Genomic DNA, 16,814 nt, shown 5'->3' with positions numbered 1-16,814 from the left:
TTATTTTGTGTATTTGGTGTAACAGAGTATGTTAACTTATTGAAAACGCATATGACCCTTTCAAACTGTAACATCGGTATGCTGTGAGCATGGGCTCTTGAAGCTCCAGCAGGGTTGCCAGGTTTTCACAACAAAACCCGCCCAATTGTTACTCAAAACTAACGCAAATGAATCAGTTTTTGGTCTTTTTTCGGCCAATTTTTCCGGAAGTGCGCCCGCTTGCACAGACTACATTGTAATCGTTTGCTATTTAATTTGTGTGGAAGTATTTTGAAATCTGTGGGCAGGATACAGGCAGCCGTTCAGCACTGGAAGTGCAGAGCTACATGTCTGAGGCACAGATAGCAGGACGCGAACAGCCGTTGTTGTACTGCCGCACAAATAAGAGTCCCTTTCCTGCGCGCACTAAAGCTGCGCCAACATAGAGTGAGACAGTGAAGAGATGTTCAGCTCAACTTCTCACATGTTGGATGAGAAACGAAACGGACTAAACTGTAACAAAGCTGAAACTTTTTGTTTTTGTACATTAGAACTTGCATACACGTTTGAAAAGCCAGAAGTAAACGTAATTTCTGCATTAGGATGATTATTTTTTTTACACCTTAAAATTACATAGACTTAATTTAATTTTAAAAATCAACTGCTGTAGCACACTGAAAAACAGCATTTCATTCATCCAATAAAAAAAATGTAGGGTAATGATTCACATCTATTTTTTTTTACTTGAGACAATAAGTTATTTATTTTTCATTGGCTCAAGTAAAAAAATATAGATGTGAATCATTACCCTAATTTTTTTATTTATTATAAATTATTTGATATAGGGTATAATGATACATTTTGCATCTTTGTTTTATTTGCACCAACATTATTTGATTTTAACATTTTGAAATAATTTATGTATATAGCATACTTTTATTTAGTCTCACTGGTAAAGAGCTTTTTCAAAACCAAATTTAAAAACAAGTCAATGCTAAAATGTCAAAAACATTTTATTACAAGTCAATGCTATCTCAGTGCTCAAAACTGTTAGTCAAACAGATGTGTAATTGTTTAGTTTAATTGTTTTTTGTGTTCCTTATCAATTTGGCAACAAAAACAATCAAAATACATGTAATTAACACACGCACAAGTAAGTGTATGCACCTGTTGCATGGGCATGCTTAATATACTATAGGCCTTTGCAGAACCAAATGCAAGACCTCAAAAACAGTACCAAAAAAAAAAAAAAACTTTGTGTGTGTGTTTGTGTGTGTGTACGAGATTATTACACGTAGGATATGGCCAGGCTGGACCCTGATAATTTTTACAAGCAGCATCTGAAAAGCATTTTCTCTCTGTTCTCTCGGTCAGAAATCAGAAATCTTAGCAGTTGTATTTCCCGATTTGAGTTTGAGCTTCAGAAATGCTTGAGAAAATGTAGCTTGTGTGGAAGCTACCGCACTACTTGGTTAAAAAAAAGAGCTTCGCTACTGAAAAGCTATGTAACAGATATGCAGATCATCGATTCATAGGTGGAAATGTTCTCCTCAGCCTGGCTCTTTCTCAAAGAGAGCCATGTTTCTGCAACCCCCACCCCTGCAGGTCGTAAAACTTTACGACCACACAGGACAGGAAACCTAATCCTTACAAAAGAATGGTAAAATGTACTCAAATGTAGTATTAATATGTATTAATGTAGTATTAAATGTAGTATTAATGTGTATGTTATTGATTTTGCGGTGCATTAGAAATTTCCCATATAAATTGGGACTATCTGCAGTGTTATCATGTGTTAATCAAATCTTTAAATATGTGTAATTCTGCATTTGAATGTAACTTCATGTTTTGATCATTTATATATATTATGTTTAGTATCTTTGTGATCGTCATGCTCTGACAGACCCATTTATCTAGAGCAAAGTAATGAAAAATGTATGTAATCTGAATTACAAACTTGCTAGAATAATCCCTGGAATTTGGACAAGACCTAGATCTCCAGGGGGTTGTCTCCACAGAGACAAAGGAACTTTTCCCTCCGCTTCAGATCGCGGACTTTCATTGGCTGTTTACGCGAAAAAGGGGCGTGAACCATTTCAAGCCATAAGAACGACCGAACAAGGTCCGCCCTCTCTCTTCTTCTCTTTCTCCGTTCTCGGACACGCTGCTCTCCTGTGCGACCAACGTTGCTTCCGCGCGGCTCATAGCGCAAACCCCCTCAGCACAGGGGCTGAGAGAAAAAGCCATTTTAATGGCTCCTTTGGAAGCTTTCGTTTTTGTTGTTTCTTTTCTTTTCTTTAAGTTTATTCGACTATTCGCCTCTCCACACAAGGAAGACGAATTCTGGAACATTGTTTGTTGAACCTTTCAAATACCACGCGAAAACAGAACAAAGGACCACGTGCTCCACGCTCACGCCAAGATCCAGCGCAGCGTGCACGCGCATCACATGGCCTCCGGCACACGCCCGCTGTTTTCAAAAGGAACAGCGCGCAAAGCTCACAAGCTCGACGCCGATCTCACGCCACGCTCACATTGGACACTTTGCAAGTATCACTTTCTCTATGGAGATTTAAATGCTGCTTTAAAGTGTTGTTATGATCTGATCGTTGTTGGCTTCCAAAAGTTACTGACTATGATTTCCATACCTGAGCTCCTTATGTGATCTCATTCTATTTTCTCTCTCTCTCTCTCTCTCTCTCTCTCTCTCTCTCTCTTATTTGGATTCCGTTATGTCTTGCATAAAGCTTACTGTTTGTATTGTCGTACGCATATTTACTCTGTGTGATTTGTAGTTTGATGTATTACTAGTTTAATTATTAAAAACCCATATACTGACGATTGGCTTGGACTCCACCCCAAGCCAATCGTCATGGTTTGCATGGTTTGTCAGTGGTTTGATTTGCAGTAATTTACAGTAAGAGATATCACAATAATTGGTATGAAGAATGGAATATTGAAGTTACAGTGCCCTGTGATTATTTATTGGTATAGGCAATTGAGCTATTTTTCATAATCAATCAAATTTAATGTAACTGTCATCTGAGATATAAATTAATCATATTCCTGATTAATTATTCAAATTCCCTATATATCATTTGAGTTAATTATTCTGTAAAACTCATTGTTGCTACAGCTATTTGATTCAGAAAGCAGCAAAGCTACGATCAAGCTACTGAGAAATGTAGTTAAACTAGTAGCTTCGCTGCTTGTAGCGACGCTACTGCCCAACACTGTGTAGAACTATGCAGTTATTGCCTTTCATTTCACATGGTTACAGTTAATCTTTTCATTTAAGGCCAGTTCTATGTAGTTTCAACCCAATTCAAAAACAAAAGCTAAATGCTGATGTCTGTACCATCTATGTTTGAATTGAATGTAGGCTACTTACTGTGCAGTTACTGCTGTTAATTTCAGATGGTTACGATTATTGTTTTCAATAACCAAAAGCAAGTTTGGCCTATTAAATACCAAATAAACATCTTGTTTATGCACGCTTTCCTTCATTCTTGTTATTTGCTAAGATTAAAATTAAACATTTTGCTAAGATTAAAAATAAAAATCAGAAATCGGTATCGGAATCGGCCAGTTTGCTTGTAAAAAAAAATCAGTATCGGAATCGGACATGAAAAATCATGATCGTGCATCACTATTATTGGGGTTGCTTAAACATGCGGGAAAACTGCTGACTTGGCAACATTGACTGATCGGAAGGGAGGGAGGGGCAGCAGCTCATTTTCATTTAAAAAGGACAAAGAAATAACACAGCATTTTGGCTCATACCCTAAAAGTGGAAATTTCTACAAGCTATAAAACATTATGTGCGGGGTATTTTGAGATAAAACTTCATACACTATGGGGATATCAGAGAACAATTTAGAATATTGTATCAATGCTTTCTATGGCACCTTTAAATAAAAAACCTCTTGACACTAGATGTGTCGGTATTCGGTAATGCGATATCACAGTAATTAACATTAACGATATTGTTATCATTGGCACTTCTAAATACCGGGAATAATTATATATTACAAATTATTCCGAAATTGGAATGCATTTTTAGAATACAATTCCTATCAACTGGTCAAAATACACAACACCGCTGTATGCTGCATGCAAGAGCGTGCGCTCTGATGTAAACAGAGACACGCTGTGTGAAAGCAAATTCACTGTCTGGCAGCAGATGGCGTTAAACTGCAGAAAAAGCAGCCTTTACTCTGAAAAACCCATAAATAAAGCAGCCGCACTACTTTCTAAAACGTATTTAAATAGCCATTCAAATTTGTGGATTCACTATGGTGTTCATCACAGCACCAAATACTTAAATATTTTGACTTAATAGGCTATTTATTTTAAAACTTTTTTTTTTCATTTTAATCTGGACTACAACATTGATTATTGTTCGTACACACTTCACATTAGGGCTTTGTTAGTTAACATTAGTTAACATTCATCAATCTTAAAGGGGGGGTAAAATGCTATTTCATGCATACTGAGTTTTTTATACTGTTAAAGAGTTGGATTCCCATACTAAACATGGACAAAGTTACAAAAATAAGTTTTACGTTTGAAGGAGTATTTCTGTTCCAAAAATACTCCTTCCGGTTTGTCACAAGTTTCGGAAAGTTTTTTTCGAGTATGGCTCTGTGTGACGTTAGATGGAGTGGAATTTCCTTATATGGGTGCGCGCGCTCCCGTATAGCAGAGCACTGAGAGGCTGAGCACAGACAATCACTGATCAGAGGGAGAGCGTCGCGAAATGTCACAAAAGGAGTGTGTTTCTGGTTGCCAGGGCAAGACAACCCTGCACAGATTACCAAAGAAAAAACAGCATTAAGGGACAAGTGGGTGGAGTTTATTTTTACAGAGCATCAACGGAGTTGTGCAAGTGTTTGTTCCCTGCATTTCGAAGATGCTTATTTTACAAACAAGGCCCAGTTTGACGTCAGATTTGCACATCGTTTATTTCTTAAGGATAATGCAGTCCCAACGAAAAAGGGTCACGATAGTGTGTTGGAACCGCATGCGGTGAGTAAAACTGCTTAAAATATCTCTGCCTCCTTGTTAGTGCGTCCGCCTCCCATGCCGGAGACCCGGGTTCGAGCCCCGCTCGGAGCAAGTCGTTGCTGCTGATGCTCTCATTCAGTTTCAGCTTCGGGATCTGATTCTGGATCATAAATAAACGGCTGAATCTGACTGTTAGCCATGGTTTGTTTTGGATGATGTTTTATTCCTCAAGGTAATGTCACAGCTTCCAAACGCTCTCAACGCAAAAGCCTACTGGCGCTCGTGATTCTTTAGCTCCGCCCACACGTCACGCCTCCAGTCGGTCGTGTTTTTCCGGGAAAAATCGGTACAGACTATCTTTCTCTTATGAATATAATAAAACTAAAGACTTTTTGGAGTTATGAAGGATGCAGTACTACTCTATAGGTACTCAAGATTAACAGGATATTGAGTGAAAACGAGCATTGTTCAGTTATTGTTGTTATAAAAAAAGTTACTTAACCTGTTATATTGTATTTTGACCACTTTTATGAAACAAAATTGCAATAACATGATAATACCGTATACCGTGATAAAAGCATGAGCAATTAATCACAACAGGAAAATTCGATACCGGTGTATCCCTACTTGACACTCAGAGTCCTCACACAAATACGGGAATGTCTGAATCAGCCGATACAGAATTGAACCTGCACTCGGTAATGGTATAGCATAAAGGTTGGCATCGTTTTTAAAAGTTGGGTATCAATTTGGTAACAAAGTACCAGTCTTACAACCCTACTTTTACCACAGCTGCTTTGTAGCAGAATTTTGTTTGTGCCTAATTTTTTTCAATTTTCACTGATTTATGTCACTTTCCTGTTTAAGCCTGAAGTGTCCCCCCAGCTTCATTTAGATCTAAAGATATTAGTCATCAAATTATAACACATAATACTCCATATGTGCACATTACAATATTCTCATGGTTTTTTACACTTATCATTCCATGAAACATGCTCCAATCGTGGAAAATGGCATATCCTTATTTACTAGGGGTGTAACAGCACGTGTATTCATACCGGACTGTTTCGGTACAGGGCTTTCGGTACGGTGCACGTGTGCACCGAATGACCGAATGCAATATTTTGTTGGGCGGAACATAGTCTCCGCGTTCAGCGCAAATCCCGCCCTGCAGCTGATTCGAACCCCTCTTTCACACCGCAAGTGTGAGCAGTGCGCAAGCAGCGCGTCGGTGCAACTACACAGTCACTGCAGCAGCAGACTCTCGCGAGTATTCACACTGGAAGCGTATAAGTACAGCTTCACAGCAGCGGCTGCAAAGTGTGTTCGGCAGACAGTATAACCATTTCAAACAATGGGTATAATTCTTTCAACATTTGTTTTTATAACAATACACCATACTTTCACCAAAAACTATTAATTAAAACGTTTAAATGGGTAAATACATATTTGTTATACTTAATTTTCTTTTCTGGCATAATTGTTAAAACACTAGACATTGTCATTGTTGTTGAAACTCTTGACATGCTTATTCTGTGCATTTTGAGCACGTTTTGTGTTAAATCATATTTATTTTGTCCATCAAAAGTGTGCTTTCACTTTGAGCGTGTGCAGCACAGCAAAAATAGACCAGACGCCGAAACCCCCGCTGCACTCCTGTTCACACAACGCTCCTGCTTGACGCTCACGTGCTGCTCCTTGTCCCGGTGTGAATGCACTCCTTGATTAACATGGTCGCCGGAAAAAATATGCGCTGCTCGCGCACCGCTCACGCTTGCACGCTGCTGGGGTAGGTGACAGAGGGAGGCCGCCGACAGACCAGGCTCTTGTCTTCACGACAATATCTATACTTCATGTTAAGCATATATATAAAGCCTACTGATAAAGGACACCATCAACAGTATTGACGGCAAAATAGACAAAATATGTTGGACAGGTGCAATATGCCAGTGTGTCAATGTCCTAAGGTTTTCAAAAGGCATCACAAGAGTGTGAACATCACTACAACTATGAAAAAAATTATTGTAATTCAAACGCAGCTCCCGTCGGCATTTAAACAGACCTTTGCTCTTAATTCCGATCGGTCCAACGCAATAACGAAATCTGAGCAGGTCTATAAACTGAAAACTGTTGATGCTGCACTTTACACTTTGGAAAAGTTATATATATTTTTAAAATATGAGCAGGCCTACAAGCTGGGATTGGTAATGCTGCACTGTAATCATAGTTATTTATTTATATTTTTCATTATATTTTATTATATGATATTGGTTTGAGACTGACAGTATTTTATTTAGTGGAGAACTTTGCAGCAGTATTTTATTTCTTATTCTTTTTTTATTTTTAATATACTTTATTAAACATGTAAACAAATTTAAAAAAAAAAAAAAAAAAAAGTTTATAGTAATAAACAACCTGCAGTTTCATGTTTGCATTTCTTTCCCTTACTGTACCGAAAATGAACCGAACCGTGTATTGTTTGGTACGTGCTAACAATATAGGGAAACTAAATTACAGGCAAAAACAAAAACATAATTTGCATAAACTAAAGTGAGCCTTCTCTGGACCATAATTTGTCAAACTTGTCATTTTTTTTATCTCAGCATGAATGTTTCTTCAGTTACATTACATTATCAAAACATGGTGACATTTTAGAAGAACTTACGGGAAGCACCCCAGGCATTCTCTCTCCACTCTTCACCCAGCAACATCCCTTTGCGTCCATCTTTTACAAATTCATCAGATTCCCAAAATTTGTTTGCAGGAAGTAGCTGTAAAAAAAAAGGTCAACATGGCAATCACTTTTTTTTAAGAATATATTTATACAGACAACTTAATTTTTTTTTTTACAAACATTAAAGTATTATAGGAAATTCAACACTGGTGATACTGGACAAAAGGCTTTTTAAGGACTCTAATAACATACCTCACCCATTCCACGAGACTCCAGAGCCAAGGCTTGAAAGTCATAATTCATCTCATCCACAGTGCGCACCTACACAAAGAGACATTTGAAACTTCTTCCAACTTTGCACACACACATATACACATACATACATACATACACACATACACATATGTACAATAAAACTATGAATTAACACATGTGGAAATATATACATAACAAAAAAGTGTGAAACAACTGAATATATGTCATATTCTAGGTTCTTCAAAGTATCCACCTTTTGCTTTGATTACTGCTTTGCACACTCTTGGCATTCTCTTGATGAGCTTCAAGAGGTAGTCACTAGGGCTGTCAAAATTGCTCAAAAATGACGTTCGAATATTCCATCTAAAAAACACACGAATATTCGAACTATTCTAACATCTGTTTGCGCACGTTGTCAATGACGCGCATTACGTCAGTAACAGGACAAAATAATACAAAGAGACATAACTACTTGTATAGGTAGTCTATTTAAGTTTAAACATATGACAATGTATTACCTACACAAAAACAAGGAAATCAACTAATGTCCAAGACTGCAGACCTCACGCTCTCTCACCCTCACGTTCTCTGCACATAACGATTTAAATGAACAAACAAATTTTTGTGCAAGCAATTTAAGGTCGCGACTGTCCCAAATATAGCAGGCTTCATTCAGTGATTGAAACAAATATTATTAATATTAATTGAAGTTTTACAGCATATAGAACTGACATTGAATGTTCAGAGCGAGCTGTGCTGTGGTAAACATGGAACTTTTCCTTGACATGAAACGATAAATAATCAAATCTCGGATCCATTGCTTGACAGAACTCCCTGATGTGTGCCCCATCCGCGATACTGATCGGTCTCATGTCCTTACAAATAAATGAAATAATTTTATCCGTTATGGCCTCTTGTCGTGTTGCAGACAAAGAGCTTATGGCGGGCGATGCAACGTAACGTTAAGTGTCAAGACGTGACTTTAGCTGGAGTTCCACACATTATGCCATGCTCATTTGTGTGCAAATTTTTTGCACATGTTGCTAGTATGCTAACTGTATCTTAAATAGCTTGCATACAACTTTATCTCGCGAGTCAACAATTTTACCTCACTTTCTCTGCTGCGGTCGAGTTTGGCTCTGCACTTGCTGGCATCTTCCATGAAGACGCGTCAACTTTCAGCAGTGATGCTGTGCCAGACAGTGTGACTCCCGTGACCTGTCCCTGAACCCTCAGGCGCGCTAGTGCGCCCACTCGCAAAACAGACAACCACGCCTCTACAACCGCAGGCGTTTTTTTTCCACATTTTTTTTGTTATTCAAATATTAATTTTCACCTTAGAATATTCGTTGACAGCCCTAGTAGTTACCTGAAATGGTTTTCACTTCACAGGTGTGCCCTGTCAGGTATAAGTAGTCTGATTTTTTGCCTTATAAATGGGGTTGGGACCATCAGTTGTGTTGTGCAGAAGTCAGGTGGATACACAGCTGATAGTTTGTATTATGGCAAGAAAAAAAGCAGCTAAGTACAGGAAAATGAGTGGCCATCATTACTTTAAGAAATGAAGGTCAGTCAGTCCGAAAAATTGCGAAAACTTTGAAAGTGTCACCAAGTGCAGTCACAAAAACCATCAAGCGCTACAAAGAATCTGGCTCACATGCAGACTGCCCCAGGAAAGGAAGACCAAGAGTCACCTCTGCTGCGGAGGATAAGTTCATCCGAGTCACCAACCTCAGAAATCGCAGGTTAACAGCAGCTCAGATTAGAGACCAGGTCAATGGCACAAGGAGTTCTAGCAGCAGACACATCTCTTGAACAACTGTTAAGAGGAGACTGTGTGAATAAGGCCTCCATGGTAGAATATCTACTAGGAAACCACTGCTAAAGAAAGGCAACAAGCAGAAGAGACTTGTTTGGGCTAAAGAACACAAGGAACGGATATTAGACCAGTGGAAATCTGTGCTTTGGTCTGAGTCCAAATTTGAGATCTTTGGTTCCAACCACAGTGTCTTTGTGTGATGCAGAAAAGGTGAACGGATGGACTCTACATGCCTGGTTCCCATCGTGAAAAATGGAGGAGGAGGTGTGATAGTGTCGGGGTGCTTTGTTGGTTACACTGTTGGGGATTTATTCAAAATTGAAGGCATACTGAACCAGCATGGCTACCACAGGATCTTGCAGCGGCATGCTACTCCATCCGGTTTGCATTTAGTTGGACCATCATTTATTTTTCAACAGGACAATGACCCCAAACACACCTCCAGGCTGTGTAAGGGCTATTTGACCAAGAAGGAGAGTGATGGGGTGCTGCGGCAGATGACCTGGCCTCCACAGTCACCGGATCTGAACCCAATCGAGATGGTTTATGGGTGAGCTGGACCACAGACTCAAGGCAAAAGGGCCAACAAGTGCTAAGCATCTCTGGGAACTCCTTCAAGACTGTTGAAAGACCATTTCAGGTGACTACCTCTTGAAGCTCATCAAGAGAATGCCAAGAGTGTGCAAAGCAGTAATCAAAGCAAAAGGTGGATACTTTGAAGAAACTAGAATATGACATATATTCAGTTGTTTCACACTTTTTTGTTGTGTATATATATATATATATATATATATATATATATATATATATATATATATATCAACGTGTTAATTCATAGTTTTGATGCCTTCAGTGTGAATCTACAATTTTCATATTCATGAAAATAAAGAAAACTCCAAACTTTTGGTCTGTGTGTGTGTGTGTATATATATATATATATATATATATATATATATATATACACACACAGTACAGACCAAAAGTGTGTGTATATACTGGTCGGTATTAAAAAGTAAATTTTACACAAAAAGAGTAGTGTGGTCAAAAGATCCGGTACTTCGGTACCAAGTCGGTACTAAAAAAAAAAAATGTTAATGTGACGGTACCAGGTTTCTTTAAGTACCGGTATTACCGAGGTCCCGTTCAAACCCGGTTCTTGACGCATACAGCTCTATGATTTCCGCAAAGCAGAAAACGAGGACGGAATGTCAAAATCCAGTCATGAAAATGAAACTATGGAAATATGGACAGTCACGGAATTTGTCAAAGTTAGCATAATCAAATCATATCTCCATATGGACCAATATCTGTAAATGTTAAGCCGCAAAAGTTGTTTGAAATATGAATCCTGCATGTTCTGTGCGTCTCTGTGTGAATGATCGAATAGCAGAGACGTGCAGGTTTGTTTACTACATAGACTGAAGTGCGTGACGTTTGCATTAATTTCAGCATCTGAGCTTCAGAGTTCTCTCTCCATCAAGCGATCTGTACTTTCCGATTCATGTCAATGTACACACAGCGCATCCGTATTTGACGCTCTGTAAACTCTGTGTGAAGGGCGCACGACTCACCATCGCTTTCTCACACATGCAAAAAGAGAGAGCGAGTCTTACCACGCTGAATCGACATGCTATATGTAAACTATATTCTTTGCTTTCTTCTCCTGTCAAAATAATGGAGTTAATTTAGATTTATTCATATTTTTCAAACAAGAAGAAGATATGCCGGTTTTTCCAGTAGTGGGCGGAGCTAATGCGCAAATGGCAATTTCTTTGGCTGGCGTACATCGATTACCGTCCCCGTTTTGATTTCAGCAAATCAGTTTGACCGAACGCATACAACGTGATTAATATTCATGGACCCAGCAGCTCCTCAATCCATAGTGCATTGTATATTGTTAGTATGGTAGTAGAATTTTTTAATATGGTAGTAGAATCTTTTAAGAATAATTCATATGATCTATTACTATTTTTTTTTACAGAAACCCTCAATGACCAAAAATATCTTAAGCATCACCACCAGTCTTAAGTTCAGTTAAAATGACAAATATGCATTAATTAAAAGTTCATTTTTACGTAAAGGCATTGTGCTACTAAATATTACTATTATGTATGTGTATAAATGTATGTGATACTGCTACTACGGTTGAAAAAATGTATAAAACTTTTTTTTTTTTAAAGAAATAAATCACAAAATATTTCTTCCATGTTTTAATTTGAATAGCATATCCCCTTTATTTACCAAAAATAAAATGTGTTTAAATTTCATAAATTAAAAGAAATTAAATTTGGGTAAAACTTTGGGTTTTACTGTTTTCATAATTATATAACTTGAAGAAAAACTTTAAACAATTGTAAATAAGTATAAAGAATGGCATTGGTTTTATTTTTAGTGTTAAAAAGTTTTTTAATTTTAATTAATTTATTTTAATTAGCATATTTTTGTGTTTTGCTTTGGTACCGAAATTGGTACAGAGAACCGTGGATTTTCACTGGTATCGGTACCGAATACTGAAATTTTGGTACTGTGACAACACTATCACAGAGTTATTTGGTAATATTTTTTCAATTTTTGCAGTCTGCCTTTTATGCAGGATGCAATATATACACTCAACCAATCACAGCGCACCATTCCACACACTCTAGACATTAATGGCAGTGCTTTGAATACAACCAGCATTCTAGTTTCTTCATCTGCTTTGTGATCAACAAACAAGGGCTGCACAATAAATCCCATGTAATTGTCATGCTCATGTCATCAGTAAAGCTGGTTCTGTGAGTAAAAGTACACTAGAATGAGCAACATTTCATTTTATATTTTCTGAACAAAAAAAAAAAAGTCTAATTTTTTTCCCATTATTTACAGATGACACCAAATAAATGTAATACAGTGCAACAAAATCATATACCAAAAAAATCTTATCAGGCATATAGAATAAAAATCATTAGGTATCAGTTCAGCCCCCAAAACCATAATTATAAATCTTACCAAATGTATAAAAAAAAAAAAAAATATATATATATATATATATATATATATATATATATATATAAAAATTAAGTGTGATCACTTTTTTTCCCTATATTTCAACATAAATATGTTGTTTCATGTCAGTGTGATTTAATTAAACAGTCTTCTGTCTTTGTGCCCACGTTCACATTCCTTTGCACAAGGGTTAGACTGAGGTCTTACTTACCTGGTCAACATGGTTTCCATCACCAGTGGGCCAGCGGTGTTTGCTTGCAGTGCAGTCACCCAACTGCTCCCCAGGCTGCCTTTGAGAGAAATAGCCCACAGTGGCATCATCTTGGGAGCGACCGCTCAGTGGAGGCTGAGGGGTGCCAGGGTTGGGATTTGCCACCCGGTCCATACCTGGCAGGTGAGCTCCTCCAGGTCCCTGCCCAGCACCTCCTACTGTGGCTAGAGAACCCCCTGCATGGACTCTGACCCCTCCAGTCTCTGGGACACTATTCGTGTGCACCATCCCGCCGCGTGTCTCCTGCCAGGCTACATCATTCATACCTAAGATGCTGCATGGAATGCTCATTCCACGGAAAAACCTACAGAATTTTTTTTTTTTTTTTTTGGCAGTTTTAAGGAACAGGTAAGAAAAAATAAGTAAATTATATATATATATATATATATATATATATATATATATATATATACACTATAGCTATGCAATCAGATACAAACAAATACAACTAAGTTACACAAATTGTAAAACAAAGCCACAGAATATCATATTGTCTCTAGAAATGTGTCCAATAACTAAACATTGCTTACTCAATTTTTAAAAGCATGGCGTTTTAAAAGCATTGGATTTAGAAAAATGCGATTTCATAAAGACCTGGAATAACGCGTTTCTGTGACGTGTTAATGTTTTGGTACAAGGGATAGTAGAATGCTAACGGCTAACACACATGATGGACGGCGGTGAATGCAGGCTTCATATTAGATGTAAAATTATGCCTTTTTGCCTTTAAAGCTTCGAGCTCACAACTAAATCCTTAAATGTTCTCAGTAGTGTTTTTATTTGATCGGCCTGTGTGTTAGCACCGCGGGGCCCTTGACTGCCAGCTAGCACCTCGCTAACAGTCAGCACAAGATATAGCTTGTTTTAAAACAAAACCAGATTTATTTATATTTAAAATTCAACAGCGTCATTGAACTGATATGCGACATTGTAAGTTAATAGCGAATCCAAACATACAAAAAATCCACGCAAGTCCGACTTCAAGATGTTTGTTTCTGCTAGTCATGAGACGCTTTGTTGATAAAACAACACACAGGCCTCTCACCACTAAAGTTCGTTTTGCAACGAATGAATCCCTTAAAAGCCATTTAATAATTATATATCTCTAACAGTTACACGTTGACCTCACTGTTATGAACCCAACAACGAGGATATTTCATAAGAATTTATTAATAAAGCCCCATGTTTTTTTGGATGATAAACTCTCAACATGGCCCTCTGCTCAAGCTCTTAACAAAAGGGGCAAGTTGACGTTAGCGCTCCGATATATCCATAACATCTGGTTAAAACTACTCACGTGTGGTGTATGAAGATCTTCAAGCACGATGTTTCGAGGCTATGATGGACGCGATGTTGTGTATAATTTAGTATCCGTGGAGATAGGGTGAGGGTGAGGATGAGTGTGTGTGTGTGTGTGTGTTAATCATCAGGTGTCGGAGGCGCTTAGGGAGTTTCAAAGGATTGGTGCCCTCCTCCACCATGTATAAATACTATCACACATAACGCATCCAACATTACTAACATTTCAGATGAACATATTTGTATTCACCAAACTTTACGCAAACAGCTGTTTTTGATTTTTTTCTATTTAAAGATGTACCTTGACACAGATTTGTTTAGTTTCTAAAAGTGTTCACATAACTTTAAATTGTAAAAAAAAAAAAAAAAAAAAAAAGAAATTACATCCCAGACAGAAAGCAGTTTCGGCCCAGAACCGGCACACATCTGGCCTGCATGAAATACATGCGGGCCAGATGTGGACCGGATCTGGGCCGAAACTGTTTGCTGTCTGGGATTTATTAAAACAACAGCAAGTGGCGACACGAACGCCTTGTATATTTCATATTATTGCTCGTTTGGTTTTAATTGCTTCTGTTGTCATCTTGTGTAAAAGCGTCTGCTAAATTACAAAATGTAATGAGTGTAAAAGAGTGTAAATTACAAAATGTAAAAAGTGGCAAGTGGCAATAGACAAATAATAGTGTCTGTTTAATTTTACTTGACTGTATATACCCTACAGTTATGTCTGACAACTTGAAAATGTTTTCTGGATTATATATATATATATGAGTATGAAGGTATTTTGTAGATCACAGATTTGACTTGTATTGTTTTAGCCTATTTAACCTTATGAATATAAAAAGAATGTTAATTCTTAATAATTTGGCAAGGATGCCAAGGTCACACCTCTAATCTTTTCGAAAGACATCCTGGGATTTTTAATGACCACAGAGAGTCAGGACCTCGGTTTAATGTCTCATCCGAAGGACGGTGCTTGTTGACAGTATAGTGTCCCCATCACTACACTGGGGCAATAGGACCCACACAAACCACAGGGTGAGCACCCCCTGCTGGTCTCGCTAGCACCTCTTCCAGCAGCAACATAGTTTTTCCCAGGAGGTCTCCCATCCAGGTACTGACCAGGCTCAGCCCTGCTTAGCTTCAGTAGGCAACCGGTCTTGGGCTCCAGGGTGATATGGCTTGCTTGATCAAGCTAGCATGAGGGAAATTTACAAAACAACCCCTATAACTATCGTAACCTCAGTTCCCAGAGAGACGAGAACAAGACATGGCGTTAATGTTTTGGGGACTACCTTCCTTCTTAACCTACCTGAAATCTTATTGGGGGCCCCACTACTATATAATGTGCCATATTGGCGGCCTAAACTCAGAATCTTCTGACTGAACCGACAGTACAGCAGACCTCAGTAGTGAACATGGCGGCCTACGCCAGGTCTCTTTCCTGTTTCTCAGGGAACTGAGCTTACGATAGTAACTGAAACCGTTCCCTCTTGAGAACTCTCTCTCGACATGGCGTTAACACCTTGGGGACTGTATAGAACAACGCAGTGGAAACAGCTAACTAAAAAGGCTCAGCCTTGCTGGCGCTACCATGAACAGTTCTTGCAAGACACTAAAAATGAATCCCCAATCAGTCAGATACGGCCCTGTGACTAGAGCTTAGATCGGGCCTGAGGGTCAACTAGAGCTCAGCCTTGCTGGCGCTACCATGAACAGTTCTTGCAAGACACTAAAAATGAATCCCCAGTCAGTCAGATACGGCCCTGTGACTAGAGCTTAGATCGGGCCTGGCCCTACCCGAGCCCAAGCACGTTGTGTCCGAGCCCAGCCCGGTCTGGCCTGGCCCGACACGTTCACTGTAATTATGAGCCCAAGCCCGATTTAAACCGATTTAATATGTGAGCCGTTATAACCAGGGGCGGCGCCAGATTTTTTTTTTTTTTTACCGCAGGTGCTGCTGTGCTAGATCATTTAGGCCACTGGAGCTGCACAGTTTTATATATATATAATAATATATATATATATATATATATATATATATATATATATGTGTGTGTGTGTGTGTGTGTGTGTGTGTGTGTGTGTGTGTATATATATATATATATATATATATATATATATATATATATATATATGCGTGCCGCATTTATTTAATGCACGAGACAAAGCCAACACATATGTTGTCACTCCCCACGACTAGTTACAAAATTTTTCCATACCTCCGATTTTCCTCGAAGCTTGCTCAAAGTTAATTCTCCTGTTTTAATTTTTTTCTCTGGAAGACCATCCAGCCGCCATATATCTTTGATAGAAACATCCGTTGTCCTGAATGGGCTCAGACACCAATAGGACATTCCATACCACGGCTAGAATATGCCAAGGCAATAGCGTCAACCACCCAATGTGACAGCCATTGTTTGCAGACAGGCTGCCCTTTGGTGCTGCCTCCGAAGCATACAAACAGCTGTTCAGATTGCCGTCCTGATCCATCCTTAATTAAAGGTTGCCAAATCAGTTGTCAG

At 38.5% G+C, this 16,814-nt stretch overlaps 1 protein-coding gene across 10 annotated transcripts in view; it reads right to left on the bottom strand.

Moving 5' to 3' along the window:
• pum2 (pumilio RNA-binding family member 2) overlaps positions 1–16,358 on the bottom strand; it is a 128,795-nt gene extending 112,437 nt beyond the window's left edge. For 8 of the 10 annotated variants that reach the window (XM_026291534.1, XM_026291538.1, XM_026291536.1 and 5 more), the window contains exons 1-4: positions 14,288–14,433; positions 12,931–13,294; positions 7,913–7,981; positions 7,652–7,757 (exon numbers count right to left, since the gene is read on the bottom strand). In XM_026291534.1, coding sequence (XP_026147319.1) covers positions 7,652–7,757; positions 7,913–7,981; positions 12,931–13,281 — 526 coding nt within the window. In that variant the 5' untranslated portion in view covers positions 13,282–13,294; positions 14,288–14,433. Of the gene's footprint in view, positions 1–7,651; positions 7,758–7,912; positions 7,982–12,930; positions 13,295–14,287; positions 14,434–16,339 lie in introns of those variants that run through there. The other 2 variants (XM_026291543.1, XM_026291537.1) reach the window with 2 other exon arrangements.
• Positions 16,359–16,814: the final 456 nt, after the last annotated feature.

This window comes from Carassius auratus, chromosome 20 (assembly GCF_003368295.1).
Source record: "Carassius auratus strain Wakin chromosome 20, ASM336829v1, whole genome shotgun sequence".
NCBI lineage: Eukaryota > Metazoa > Chordata > Actinopteri > Cypriniformes > Cyprinidae > Carassius > Carassius auratus.
Note: the sequence above shows the minus strand (reverse complement) of the source record. Positions and strands in the feature narration are given on the sequence as shown.